At 41.9% G+C, this 13,139-nt stretch overlaps 1 protein-coding gene across 1 annotated transcript in view; it reads left to right on the top strand.

The window, feature by feature from the left end:
- The first annotated feature begins 446 nt into the window (after positions 1–446).
- Positions 447–13,139, top strand: part of PLCL1 (phospholipase C like 1 (inactive)) — a 315,730-nt gene continuing 303,037 nt past the window's right edge. The window contains exon 1 of the mRNA XM_040971940.1: positions 447–689. Within this exon, the coding sequence (XP_040827874.1) occupies positions 447–689 (243 nt within the window). The remainder of the gene's footprint in view (positions 690–13,139) is intronic.

The following is a 13,139-nucleotide window of genomic DNA, read 5'->3' on the forward strand; positions in this document are numbered from 1 at the left end:
GGCCGCGCTGCGGTCAGCGGGCAGGTGGCGAGTGCACCCGCCCGAGGCCCCCGGCTCCGGTCCTTTCAGGTCTCCGTGCGCCCCGGCTCCGGAGGCCGCTTGGCCCGGAGCCCGGTACCTTTTGTCTGGCGCAGAGCGGGCGTTTACATCACGTTTCGGATACCCTCCCTCTGCTTGTCGCCCTTCGGCTCCTTCCCGCTCTCATTTACCCTCCTCCCCGCCCCCTCCACCCGTCGTCGTCCCTCTCCCGACTTCGGGTCTCCGGTACCCAGCCTGAGGACGTCTCTGCCGAGCAATGTCTCGTCTCTGGAAAGTTGCCGCCGTCGGTCGGTGAAACAAAGTCTGGCGGGCCCGCCTGGCCGGGGCAGGAGCGCACCCGTGCCCAGTCGCTGGACTCTGCTGCCGGGCGTGCTGTGTTGTCTCGGGGTCCCGAAGCAAGACCGGCTATGGCTGAGGGCGCGGCCAGCAGGGAGGGTCTGGCGCCTCCGGACGCCGCTGGGAGCGAAGACGACCCCCGAGCCGGTCCGGACACCGGTTGTGGAGACGCCTTGGCGGTGGCTGCTGGGGGCCGCCTGAGAGACCGTCGTAGCGGGGTTACACTGCAGGGCGCCGCGGGCGCCCCAGCCGACAGCGAGGCCGGACTCCTGGAGGCGGCACGGGCCACCCCTCGGCGGAGCAGCATCATCAAGGTAAGGGGAGCTGGCCCGCAGCAGGAGCGCCTAGAGCGCCGGGAGCGCCAGGAGCACCGGGAGCATAGTGAGGGTGGAGGGAGGATCGGGACTGAGCAGGACGCGTGATATCCCGAGTCTATGCAAGAGCTGCATTGTTTCCTCACACCTCCTTTACTGCCAAACCCTTCTTCCTCGTCCGGAGCTTTCCAGGCTCTGCCATTGGCCTTGAGAAGCAGAAGTGACTTATATCCCCAGGCAGCGGAGAAAAAGTTCCGCTCTGCGTGTTTGCGGTTTGATGGATGCGTTCACGTATTTTCTCTGCAGGCTTCACTCAGCCACAGAGAGGACTAGGGCAGGGAGGACTCAGGGTAAATGCAGACCCTCGGGATGGGTGTGCACTGCGCTCCTGCGAAGGCTTGGTGTTTCCTACACAGCAAAGGAAAAGCAAGCGCCTATTCTCTAGGGGGAAAAATCCCCTTCAGACGCGAATGGTTCTGAGATTCTGAGGAGTGAACCTGCGCTGTGTGCAGGCAGTTTTCAGTGGATTCTGAGAGTCCAGAGTTTTTGCCTAGCAGGAAGCACAACCAAAAAGCAGGCGAACCTCCGGGTTTCGTCCTTGATCCCTGTAGTTACTGCCACAGCCCAGGGAACATGCTTCCCGACCCTCCTCACCTGATCACCTTACAGCGCAATCTCCACCCATTTCAGCGGCGATTTGTACACTCATTTCTTCTTCCCCCTTGAGGCTTGTCAGAGATCCGGTCTTTTTGGACTATGATTTTGGATGAAAAACCCTTATACAGGCTGTGTGAGCAAGGGCCTTGGCATGTTTGAGAATGAATGTGCATGTGAATTTAAAATCGACTTTGATCACAGTAAGAGACTATAGATACATGTATGTAATGTATATATAATGTATAGGTATATAATGTGAGTGCACACACACACACATTTTGGTGAAAGATGCACTTAAAACTGCTTACTATGCAATTTGCTGGGCGCACCAACCCATTCAGAACCACTTAGGTGTAAGCAGTGTAATCACTCCACAGTGCACGTGTGTTTCACAAGGTGCCAGTGTAGGATGCAACGCGGTCTACCCACCTAGTTCCAAGTGTGGCCCCGGTTCCCTCCCACCCCCAGCACTCACACATGGGATTGAAAACCAGCAGGGAGATTTCTGCATTATAATCAGAGTGGGTGGTAATTGCAAATGATTTGTAGTAGTTTCTGTTATTCTGTGGCTTTTTGGTTATGTTAAAGGGAGTGTTCTACTCTGAGTGTGAATTTGATTAAAAGGGGAATTAGCACTTTAAAAAAAAACCCCACAAGTGAGAAAGCATACTGTTTTGAAACTCCAAAAAAATTGCAACTAGGAAATATAGATGTTTTGGCTTCCAATGTACTGATACTACTTGTGATCTTGTGTGTGTGAAAATAGGCACTGCAAAATGATTTAAAATAGGAGATTGCTTTAGGAAGTTCATGTAAAATAGATTAAAAGCTAAATTGATTTTCATGTAAAAATGTTTGAACTCCAGGCATAGTTTTCATAGTATTGTAATACATTTCCATGAATGTTTTGAAGACCTCTTCATATACACTTAGGATTATAAAAAGCCATGAGCACTATCATGTGAAAATAATGAAATCTAAGGAATATACTGATTTTAGTAATGAAGCATGTCACTTTTAGATGATACTGTGATGGTTTATGTTCCTGAAGTGCTGTTTTAATATAAGGTGCCTCTTGCTTTGAAGCTATAGAAGCAGGGAGACAATGGAGTATCAGCTTGATCTTTCCCCTGTTGATTAGTGAGTAGACATTTCATAAATGGTCTTTCAAACTTAAGATAATGGCAAATGAGTTTACATATTAAGTTAGACTTTATTGCCAAAGTGATAACTGCATGCTTTTTTTAAAAGGTCAGATCTTACATAAGAGTAGGAAGACTCAGTCGCTCTGTACCCCGCTGATGTGGCCCACACTCATTTACATCTTTCCCCCCAAACAACCCATGCATATGTAAGTGTATGTATTTATACATTTCTGTGAGCTGGTGAAGCTCTTGACTTACACAATAACATCTGGCTAGAGTTTCATAGGCCCTTACACCTTGGTATTTGAATCGGTTTTGGGATTCCTGGAGTGTTAAGGGCATTGTCATGAGCAAACTAATCTTTAAGACGAGCATGCCATGTCTTTGGTAGAGAACTATTTTGCCTTCATTTCCTTTCAAGGTGAAGCAAGGCAGGTGGACTCCATTCTGTTTCCTTTCTGGGCTCAGGAACCTGTTAGCATTTTGAGTCTGCTGCCCCATTGTTTGTTCATTTTAGCATGGTAAAAATGAGCTTCTAAAAAAGGTTTAAATCAAATGAGAAATGGATAACACATGTTCTATAGTGGGAGAAAATGCAGTCTTCATAATTTTTGCCAAGAGTTCTTTTTTATTTGACATTGAAACACAAAAAAAGGGGTTAGTGCATTTTGTATTGAAAACTATTAAATGTTTTTCTAAACAGCCATAGTACAGGAGTAATTGATATTCATGATCATAACTGAGTCACTGAAAGGTTGTGAACCATCAAATAATTAATTCTTTTCAATTCAATTTAGGAAATTGTTTCTATTCTAATTATTTTAGGGCTGCTTCTCTATTAACTTGAGTTTTACATAAATCAAAATAGTGTATTCCTCTGGCCTGCCAGAAAACAGACTGTCTTCTATATTAATAAAGTGAATGTTTTCGGTAACTTTTCCCTCACCTCATTTGTGAACATGTGTCTAGTTTGGAAAAATACTTCTTTCTGGACTAGAGAAAACACTGAATAAATATGTGTAAACATTTTTGGGAAGTCTTTTTTTCTACTACCATTGTATTTTTTTCCCATTACATGCCGAGTCCAAGGTGTGAGAAGTTACACTGGATTCTCTTTAATCTGTATAATTTCCTCCATGTTTTTCTATGTGATTGTTTCCAGAAGCATTGACATTATAAGTGCTGTGTATTTTTGTATGTGAATTGTTATTTATCACAATAATGTATTTAAAACCATCATAATTTTTTCCTGCTACCTTTTGACTCAAAGCGATGTGAGGTTCATGCAGAATCAATATCCAACAGTTATCTACTAACCTGCATTTGAATATATTTCTACTGAAGACATTAGACCATTGATCAAGGACTTGATTCCAAACTTAAACTACTTTAGTATTGCAGATTTTAGTTTGAGTTTCATAACTCCATAATGTCCTGGACGTAGGAAGCAGTGTAACTTTTCCCCTATACCTAGATGGTGGAAACTGAGATATCTAGATGGCTTGAAAGTAGATTTTTCTTTCATTATAGGTAACATACTGATGGCTCTGTTTTCCTCCATTTCCTTTAGATTTTTCTAAGTGCAAGTTCTCTAGACAAGTAAGAATAAATGTGGAAACTTGTATCTTATGGACATGGATTTGTGGGATGAAGGTAGAGTTGGGAATGAGGTGCTAAGACCTTTGGTGTTGTTCATATTTCATTACTGTATATCATGTCCATACTCACAGTCATGTTGCTTGTGGGACTGGGATGGTAAGTTTCAAAGTGCAGCCTCAGAGATGTGCCTTGAGTACTAGCTGACTCAAATAAACATTTTGACTGTCCCCAGATAGGCAGGGGGAGTGGAATTCACATTACATAGTGCCTAATGTGAGTCAGGTCCTAAACTAAGAGCCTTTATACAGTTCATGTACAATCTTCACAGCAAACCCATTAAGGTAGGGAAAAGAAGCACAGAGAGCTATAGATGAAATGTGGAGTCAGGGTTCAAAGCATGTCTGCTTAGCTCCAGAGCTTGTGCTCTTATGTTGGCTTTCAGATGCAGGAAGGTCAAAATCCATGAACACTTTTTACCATGTCAGTTTCTGATGTGACAGAATTTCAGAAAAATATGAAGGTTGGGTTTTAGGATGTATGGGGGTCAATTGTTTTTCTACTTTCTTAACCTCTTCTTCAAAGTATCCAAAGTATCTGTGACCACTGTTTTTAGGCCTGCGCTGTATGTTAAGAAGTGGAGGAATGTGGCAGGTGCCACATCTGTTACTGTATACAAGCCCACTCCTCCTAAACCCCTGCAGACAGTAGGGTTTGTGGATGATTACATTCTCTCCGACTGATAAACAGAGAACAGACACCTAGGTTATGGGAATACATATGAATGAGAAAACAGGAGTATCTTCACTTGAAGCTTTGAAACTTCTTCGTGGAGATAGTTATAAAGGAAAAATTCATACGGTTGAAAAATTATGTAAAGAATACACTATGAGTTATGTAGGTTTTTGTAGGATAAATTTATCAACACTTACAGACTTTTTCATTCCTCCTCATTTGTTATTTGAAAGGCAGAGAAGGAGAGAGAGAGGGAGGGAGAGAAAGAGAAATGAAGAAAAAAATCTGTTTGCCCACTTTCTAAATGGCTGCCATAGCTAGGGCTAGGTCAGAGCCTGGAGTTCTGTCTGGATCTCCATGTGAATGAGAAAGGCCCAGCATCTGGGTCATTTGCTGCTGCTTTGCTAGGCATGTTAACTGGAACAGCCAGCACTTGAACTGGCTCTCATGGGATGCTGGAATTGTAGGTAGTGGCTTAATTTGTTGTACCACAATGTTGGTTTTCACTTCCTTCTTAACTAATATGTGTTGAAAGTTCATAGAAAACAACCCGTGGACAGATTCTGGAAAAACAACCTGACTGTATAGCAGAGCTGGCTGGGTTTTACTCTAAGGCCGAGTGTGTCCCCATGGCTGAGGTTGGGTTCTCCTCCAGGGATGACGATTCGACTGTGTCAGTGGCATTGGACCTCGTAGGTGGATTTGGTTTATTATCCCAGCAACCTCAGTTGGATGCTTATTTTTTCCAATATTTCAACAGAAACATGATCATATTTCACTTTTGAAGTGTTTGCTTCACATTGTAGTGCTTTTATGATGCAATTTCCTACCGAGCCTCTCAAGGTTAACTTTAGGTGAAGAGCCTTTTCCTAATTTAATGGAAGATTTTAGAAGTTCCTGTTGGCTACTGTTTTCTATTATTTGTCATATTAGAATTTACACTATTTTTGTACCATATTGAAAGACACATTAAGGTTAAAAATGTGTTGATTATATTAATTGAGAGGTTAAGAACACGTTGTAATTAAGACTGAATGGTTGTTGCCCCATCCTTTCCCTTTCTACAGTGGAGAAAACAAGTAATTAAATTTTGTGCAGTAAAATGTCAAATGAGCCTTTATTGCCAAATAATACCTTAGGCGCTGCAGGGTGCGAGGAAGAAACATCAGGAAACAGCTGACTCTATCTTGGCGCTACTGAAGGAATGATCCTTACACTGCTGGATGACACTCAGCTGGGAGCTGCGTGGTAGCTTACGGGCAGATTTGTAGTGCTCTGCTCCACCTCCTCCAGCCACTTCTATTCAGCAATAAAAACTGTGAATCATAGAAATAATTCTGCATTTAGAAGCAGTATTCAAGCTGAGATGTAGAGCATTTTTTGTTTTAAAATTGTTTGACTTAAGAAAGTAAAATTAAGGTGTAAGAGTACATTTACTTTTTGTTTCCCTTGGGAATCTCAGTGCCAGTAAATGAACCATTGGCTGTAAGATGTTCGAATGTTATTGTAGTTAGTGATTAATGCTAAATTGATAATAACAATTAGGACCTAACAGCCAATACCCATAACAACAACATTTGGTAGTGTTTTAAATTTTGGCCGATGTGTTATGTGTTTCAGCTAATATTTGATGGCAACCAAATCTTAGCATGATAAAGTATTCGAATAGTCTCTTGCACTTGCAATGGGCTTGATTTTAAATTTTACATGGAACATTTAAAAAAAGTTTTATTTATTTTTCTTGGAAAGTCAGATTTGCAGGGAGAAGGAGAGACAGAGAAAGATCTTAAATCTGCTGGCTTACTCCACAGTTGCAATGGCCAAAACTGTGCCAATCTGAAGTAAGAACCCAGGAGCCTTTTCCAGGTTTCCCATATGGGTATAGGCTCCCACCGCTTTGGGCTATCCTGTATTGCTTTCCCAGCTCACAAGCAGAGAGCTGGATGGGAAGTGGAGCAGCTGGGACACAGGCCTAACCAGGTCTCTGACTCTTTCTCTGGTTCTATTCAGCATGCCTCCAGGAAATCTTTCCTTGAAAGTGGGTATGAGCTTTAAACACAGGTCATCTGGGCACTTGGGCCTTTCCAGAAAGTGCCTACAACATGGTCAGGTCTGGCTTTCTAGAGTGTTTAATCGTAAGTTTGTTAAAGTGTTCTTATGTATCTTTTTGCCTTGTTTTGTGCATTTATCTCCCTCAATGTGTCTCAGGGAAAGTGTTCTGAATTCAAGTATCTCTATTTCTCTAGGTGCTGGGTTAAAATCACTGTTTATCATCCCAAGTAAATAACACAATAAATTCTGTGTGCTGTACACATAGTCTAGACTTTGTGCTCCATGCACACTTAGAATCTTTTGAAATTCTATTAAAAAAAAATCAGCATGAGAGAATTAACAAAGTAGTCCTTACCTTCCTAAGGTATTCTAAGTTTCTAAATACAAAGTTGTTTGATTAAGAAAAAACACAATATCCTTGTGTATAATAGCTACACACTTCCATAAATGTACAAATGCAATTTAAGAATTTGCAAAGCTAGGGCCCAAGTAGTGTAGCTATATAGCTTTCCTTTAATTTTTGTTAAAACATTATTTATGTAAAAAGCAGAGTTGGAGAGAGAGAGAGAGAGAGAGAGAGAGCGAGCGCACTGGATCACTCCCCAAATGACTGTAATGGCCAGGCTGGGCCAATCTGAAGCCACAAGCCAGGAACTTCATCTGTGTCACACATGTGAGTGCAGGAACCCAAGTACTTGGGCCATGTTCTGCTGCTTTCCCAGGTGCATTAGCAGGGAGCTAGATTAGAAGTGGATATTAGAAGCTGAGACTTGAACCAGTGCCCATATGGGATGCTAATGTCACAGGCAGTAGCTCTATGCATTCTGCCAGAGCCCCTTACATTTTATCCCATATATCCTCATAAATAGTATTGATTAAAAAACTGTTACTCTAACCGCTAACTTCGTCTGACAAATCAAGAAGAAATGATTTTGAAAATAGTTTTGGCAACTTTCTCAGGGATTATTTGAATGCATTTTTCTCAGCTTCATAGTCTTACTCATGAAATAACCATGACTTTGCATATATTGATATTGCATTCCATTTTTCCTTGAGAGGAGTGGAACTCTTGTTTACATCTTTTCACTCCTTTACTTGACTTGGCTTTCTTTCCATGAAGCCAGAGTTTATGTTCCAACTTTGGTATAAATTATGCAAAATAAGGATGAGTTGTTATTAAATCATTGTAGTCCTGTATGATTTATTTTAGCTTGTTTTGTTTTGCAGAATCAATAAATCAATAAGGAGTATTTGAGCTTCCAGACCAAGAAAGTTGCAGTTTTGCTGTTGTGTGATAGTGGAACTTATGTTGTGTGATCGAGATTTTCTTTCATTTAGCTTTCAGCTACTACAGTGCCTCATATAGAGGTGGATTTTGATAAATATTTATCAAGTTCTATTAAACTTAAAGTCTGTTTGACCATTTAATTCTTTTTTTCAAAAATAAAAATTCCAAGTACAATATATGGGAAATTCAAATGGAATTATGTGTCAATTAATGATAGGATAAATTCTGAGAAATGTCATGTTAGGCAGTTTGTTCTGCAAAAACAACAATCACATAAACTCAGATGATACAGCCTAGTACACACCTATGGTGTATAATATAGTCTATTTTTATTTTGTTTCATTTTTTTAACTTTTAAAGCTTTCCAGATAAAAGCTAAGACACAGACACACACATTATCCTAGCCCTACACCAGGTCAGGATCATCAGCATCACTGTTTAGCACATCCACATGTTGTCCTATTGGAAGTCTACAGAGACAATAATGTACTTGGGGCTGTCATCTCCTCTGAGAACCACACCTTGTTCTGAGTGCCACCCAAGGAGCTTCTGGAGATGGCCTTACAGTTAATTAATTTATTTTTTAATGAATAGGAGTAATATAGTCTAAGATAATCATAAAAATATAGTAAACACATCAACTGTAACATAGTCACTTATTATCAGGCATGTACTAAATGTGCTAGAATGTGCTGTCCTTTTCTAGGACTAGTTGCACAGCAGGATTGTTTGTACCAGCATCACCGCAACATGTAGTCATCATTACAGTGTTATTATGGCTATGAGATCTCTAGGTGTTACAGATTTTTCAGTTCTGTAGTGTTATTATGAGACCGTCATGTCATATGTGGTTACTGCATGAAAATGTCTTTATGCAGTACAAAACTGCACTTGATTATGCCATGAAATTACTGTCCTTGTGGATGCTTACTTTTTAAATTTTAAAATAATCTCATTAGAACTATCATTAAATTTATAGCAGCATCTCATTCTTTGATTTGACAAATAGAAACAAAAACATTTTCAGCAATACTGATACACAGAGGCATTTTTTCTTTCTCTTTTTCTTTCTCTCTTTCCTTCCCCTTACCACTTTCCCTCTTTTTCTCTTTCTGAAGTTTTAGCTCCCACAAATAAGGCATGACATGTGGTATCTGTTTTCTGTGTCCATCTTATTTCATACAGCATGATAACCTCCAGTTGCAGAGGATGCTTTATTATGTTAAGGTAATGAGTCATTTCCGCTGGGCAGAGATACCATGCCATGGCCCAGAGCTTTGTCCCTCTTACTTGGGGAATTAGCCAGGTTTTGAGCATAGGGTCAGCTTCCTGTTGATATATGTTTATGTCACCTTTAATTAAATATCTGCAGTTATGTTAAAATTATTGAAAAGATTTGGTCTTTGTTTCTCTCTCTCTCTCTACCTTTGTCTCTTGTGTTGTAATTATCTGCACAGTGTGAAGCAATTGGTCATATTCTCTTAAGGGGGATTTTATTATTATTATTTGTTAAAAAAAGCTTTCCCCAGATAGCTCTTAAAGTTTTCCCTTAATACTTTGTCATGTTCAGTTTGTGCATGATGAAGAAACTTTTGTGATAAATATAATGATGTGTGTGTGTGTGTGTTTGTATGTCTGTATACATTTGGGCTAGACATACCAGAAGGATTGTAATCTGCTTATTCCCAGCTTTCTGTCCTACAGTATGGATGATGTTTTTGTCCAAAGACATGCTCATTAGAAAGATAACCGCATAGTTTGTGAGAAGTCACGCTCATCAGTATTACATGTTAAGCTGGATCAGAAGTTGAGGCTTCTGAGAGGCACAGAGAAGAGAATGAAAAGGAGCACAGTATGCTAGACAGGAAGAGAGTTGGATGGGACCATGTTTATGAACGGAATGAATCAATGGCTCAACAAGTGTCTTTTTAAAATTTCATTTCATTTTATGACACAATTTCATAGGCTCTGGAATTCCCCCAACCCCTCCCGATACCCTCCTCCTATGGCGGGTTACTCCACCTTGTTGCAGTATTACAGTTCAAATCCAGTCATGATCCCTTCATTGCAAGCATGTACCATGCATAGAGTCCAGAATCTTATTGTCCAGATAAATTCAACAGTTTCTTGGGGAGACCATCTCTGATCTGAAAGCAGAGCTGGCAGAATATTATCCCGATCTATTAAAAGCCACAACATAACGTCCACAACTATTTACAACACTATGGAGTTAATTGGCATGGTATTGAGTGATCAATATGTTAGAAAATGCAAATTCTTATCCACCTCCTGTGACTACTTCATTGACATTTCAATTTTAGTTTATACTCAACCGGCTGCTATACACCTTGAATTAACTATAGAGTACTATTCAGCTGTCTCGTGTCTATTTTCATTTTTATATTTAGCAGTTTATAGTATTGAAGCACTATTTTTACTGAGCTTGGCAAATTTAAGGCTAGTCCGAACTGGCTTATAACTCTAACAAGGCTTACGTCAACAGTTGAGGCACAGAACAGTTTTAGAGGGGTGTGCAGAGAAATCTTCCATACCTTAGTGAGGGGTAATTAATCTTTGTGTCCTACCTAGTAAGGTATATGTGAGTCCAAGCTGACCGTTTCCTGTCTGGGTGTAAGCTTTCCTTGTTCTCTGTCTATCTAATCTAATTTTTTTTTGTGTGTGGGGGGGCTCCGGAGCAACCCTGATGGTCATTGCAGGAGGGAGTGGAGATCCAAAGTTGGAACTAAGTAAGAACCAGAGAAAGCTCCCCTCCCAAGTCCTGAAGGAAGTTTACTGTTCTGTTTCTGAGGTCTGCTCAGGGCTCCCAGCTGTTGTTCCAATGAGCTTGGATCCTGCAAGGAAGGATTTGGGCTTCTTCCATCCCATGTGGGAGATCCAAATGGGAGTGGGTGACCTCAGAGTTCTTGGTCTCTAAAGGCACTCCAATCCGCTGGTCTCCTTGGCAGTTGGGATGTAGCCCTTGGTGCCCGTCCTGACAGTCCTTGGTGAGGATCTGGGAGTCTCTAGGGTTAGCATACAAGCCTCCTCCTGTCGTCCTGCTCCACTCTGAGCTCCCCGCCCCGCCCCCCGCTCTTTGCATATGACCTCCTGTTAAGAGGTTGTCAGGATCACTCTTGATTCCCCCTGTATGTCTTTATAGTTTTGCTAATGTCTAATGCTGATTCAAGTCTGTTATCTATAAGTTACCTGTTATATTCTTGATAGGTTATCATTCTGCAAGAAGTAGTTTATTTTAGAACTTTTTTTGGGCCCGGCGCGGTGGCGCAAGTGGTTAAGGTCCTCGCTTTGCACGCCTGGGGTCCCATATGGGCGCCGGTTCTAATCCCGGCAGCCCTGCTTCCCTTCCAGTTCCCTGCCTGTGGCCCGAGAAAGCAGTCGAGGATGGCCCAAAGCTTTGGGACCCTGCACCCGTGCTTTGGGACCCTGCACCCGTGTGGGAGACCTGGAAGAGGCTCCTGGCTTCGGATCGGCATAGTATCAGCCGTTGCGCTCACTTGGGGAGTGAATCATCAGACAGAAGATCTTCCTCTCTGTCTCTCCTCTCTGTATATCCGCCTTTCCAATAAAAAAAATAATAATAAAAATAAATCTTTAAAAAAATAGAACTTTTTTGAGGGGGACTTAGATTTTTCTGGAGAGCCTTCTAACTAGTGGGCACACTAAATTGCACTTGCTGAACTCAGTGCTGTCGAGATTTTTGGGGAAGATTGAAGGGCAGTGAGTCTAAGTGGTTAATAGGGATAATTGGAATTGAAGATGGGTTTGTAGTATGATTTGTTTTAGTTCCTGTTCTGGTAGAGTCTAGGGAGATTTTGTTTTGGAAGTATCTTCAGCATGTGGATTCATCAATAGAGAAATGCCAATGGGTCCTTGGCCCTTACCCGTCATGGCCTGCCCCACCTCTTCCGACCTTTGTATGATCTGGTGCAGTTTAGCCCACCCCACACTCCGTTTTAGGGTGTTCATGAGGGTGTTGCAGTCTGGACCTGCCCTGTTTGTTCTCAGGTCAGTATTGGTGAGCATTGGTGAGTTCCAAGGTCATGCTTAGCTCAGCCCATCAGCATCCTAACACTTAAGCTAACCAGCAGGACTTGTAGTTCCATAGAATTGGGCCCACATATTCCCCACAGAATCCAACCCATGGACATGGTTCTCTTGTGTGCTGGTTGGTGTCATTATCCCAGTCTAATGTTACCCATCTCCTGATCTGATACTCACTGTCAGGCACTGGGAGCTAGCCCTGCCAGAGAGGCCTCTAACCATAGTTTGTGTGTGCACTGGCATGTGTTGGTCAGCCATATTCCATGCTAATAGGCCCAACCCAGGACTCCTATGTAGGCTGGTGTATCAGTCTGATCCATAAAGATTTTCATGTCTCTCTCCTCTAAACCACCAGGTTTCAGTACCCTTGCTTACCTGCAAGTACAGTGACCCTGTCATTGGGTATCCCTCAGGATTCATTCTTCATCTGGACTCCACCCACGAAATGACTTTCAACAAACATTAATTACCATAAATGTTAGCATAATAGGATACAAGGAGAAGTGAGTTCTGGAATTAACCATACCAGTATAAAACAAATGACTCTTAAGTATTTGCCAAGTCTGAGGGAACAAGAGTGCTTATGTTCAATATCTCTCCTCTTTTTATAGTGAAAGCTGTCCTTTGGTGCTGTCCTTGTCTACACTTCTACTCCTCGACTGCATAAGGCTGGGAGGGAGAAGCTAGCTTCAGAGGGGGCTTGGCTCTTGATATTATTTTCCAGTTGTCTCATTGTGTGTGTGTTTGTCAGGAGGCAGAGGTGATGACTGTCTTTGAGATTAAGAGAGAAAGGACTCAAATGATTCTTAGGTGTAAGGGTGGGTAGTGAAAGTGTCATGTAGTAGTCCTCCTGTCCTCCATGTCTCCCTGTAAGTTGGGACTGATAGCTGTCTCTTACTGGATCATTTGAGTCTC

Source organism: Ochotona curzoniae, unplaced genomic scaffold (assembly GCF_017591425.1).
Source record: "Ochotona curzoniae isolate NIBS_2020 unplaced genomic scaffold, NIBS_Ocur_1.0 contig_2210, whole genome shotgun sequence".
Taxonomy (NCBI): domain Eukaryota; kingdom Metazoa; phylum Chordata; class Mammalia; order Lagomorpha; family Ochotonidae; genus Ochotona; species Ochotona curzoniae.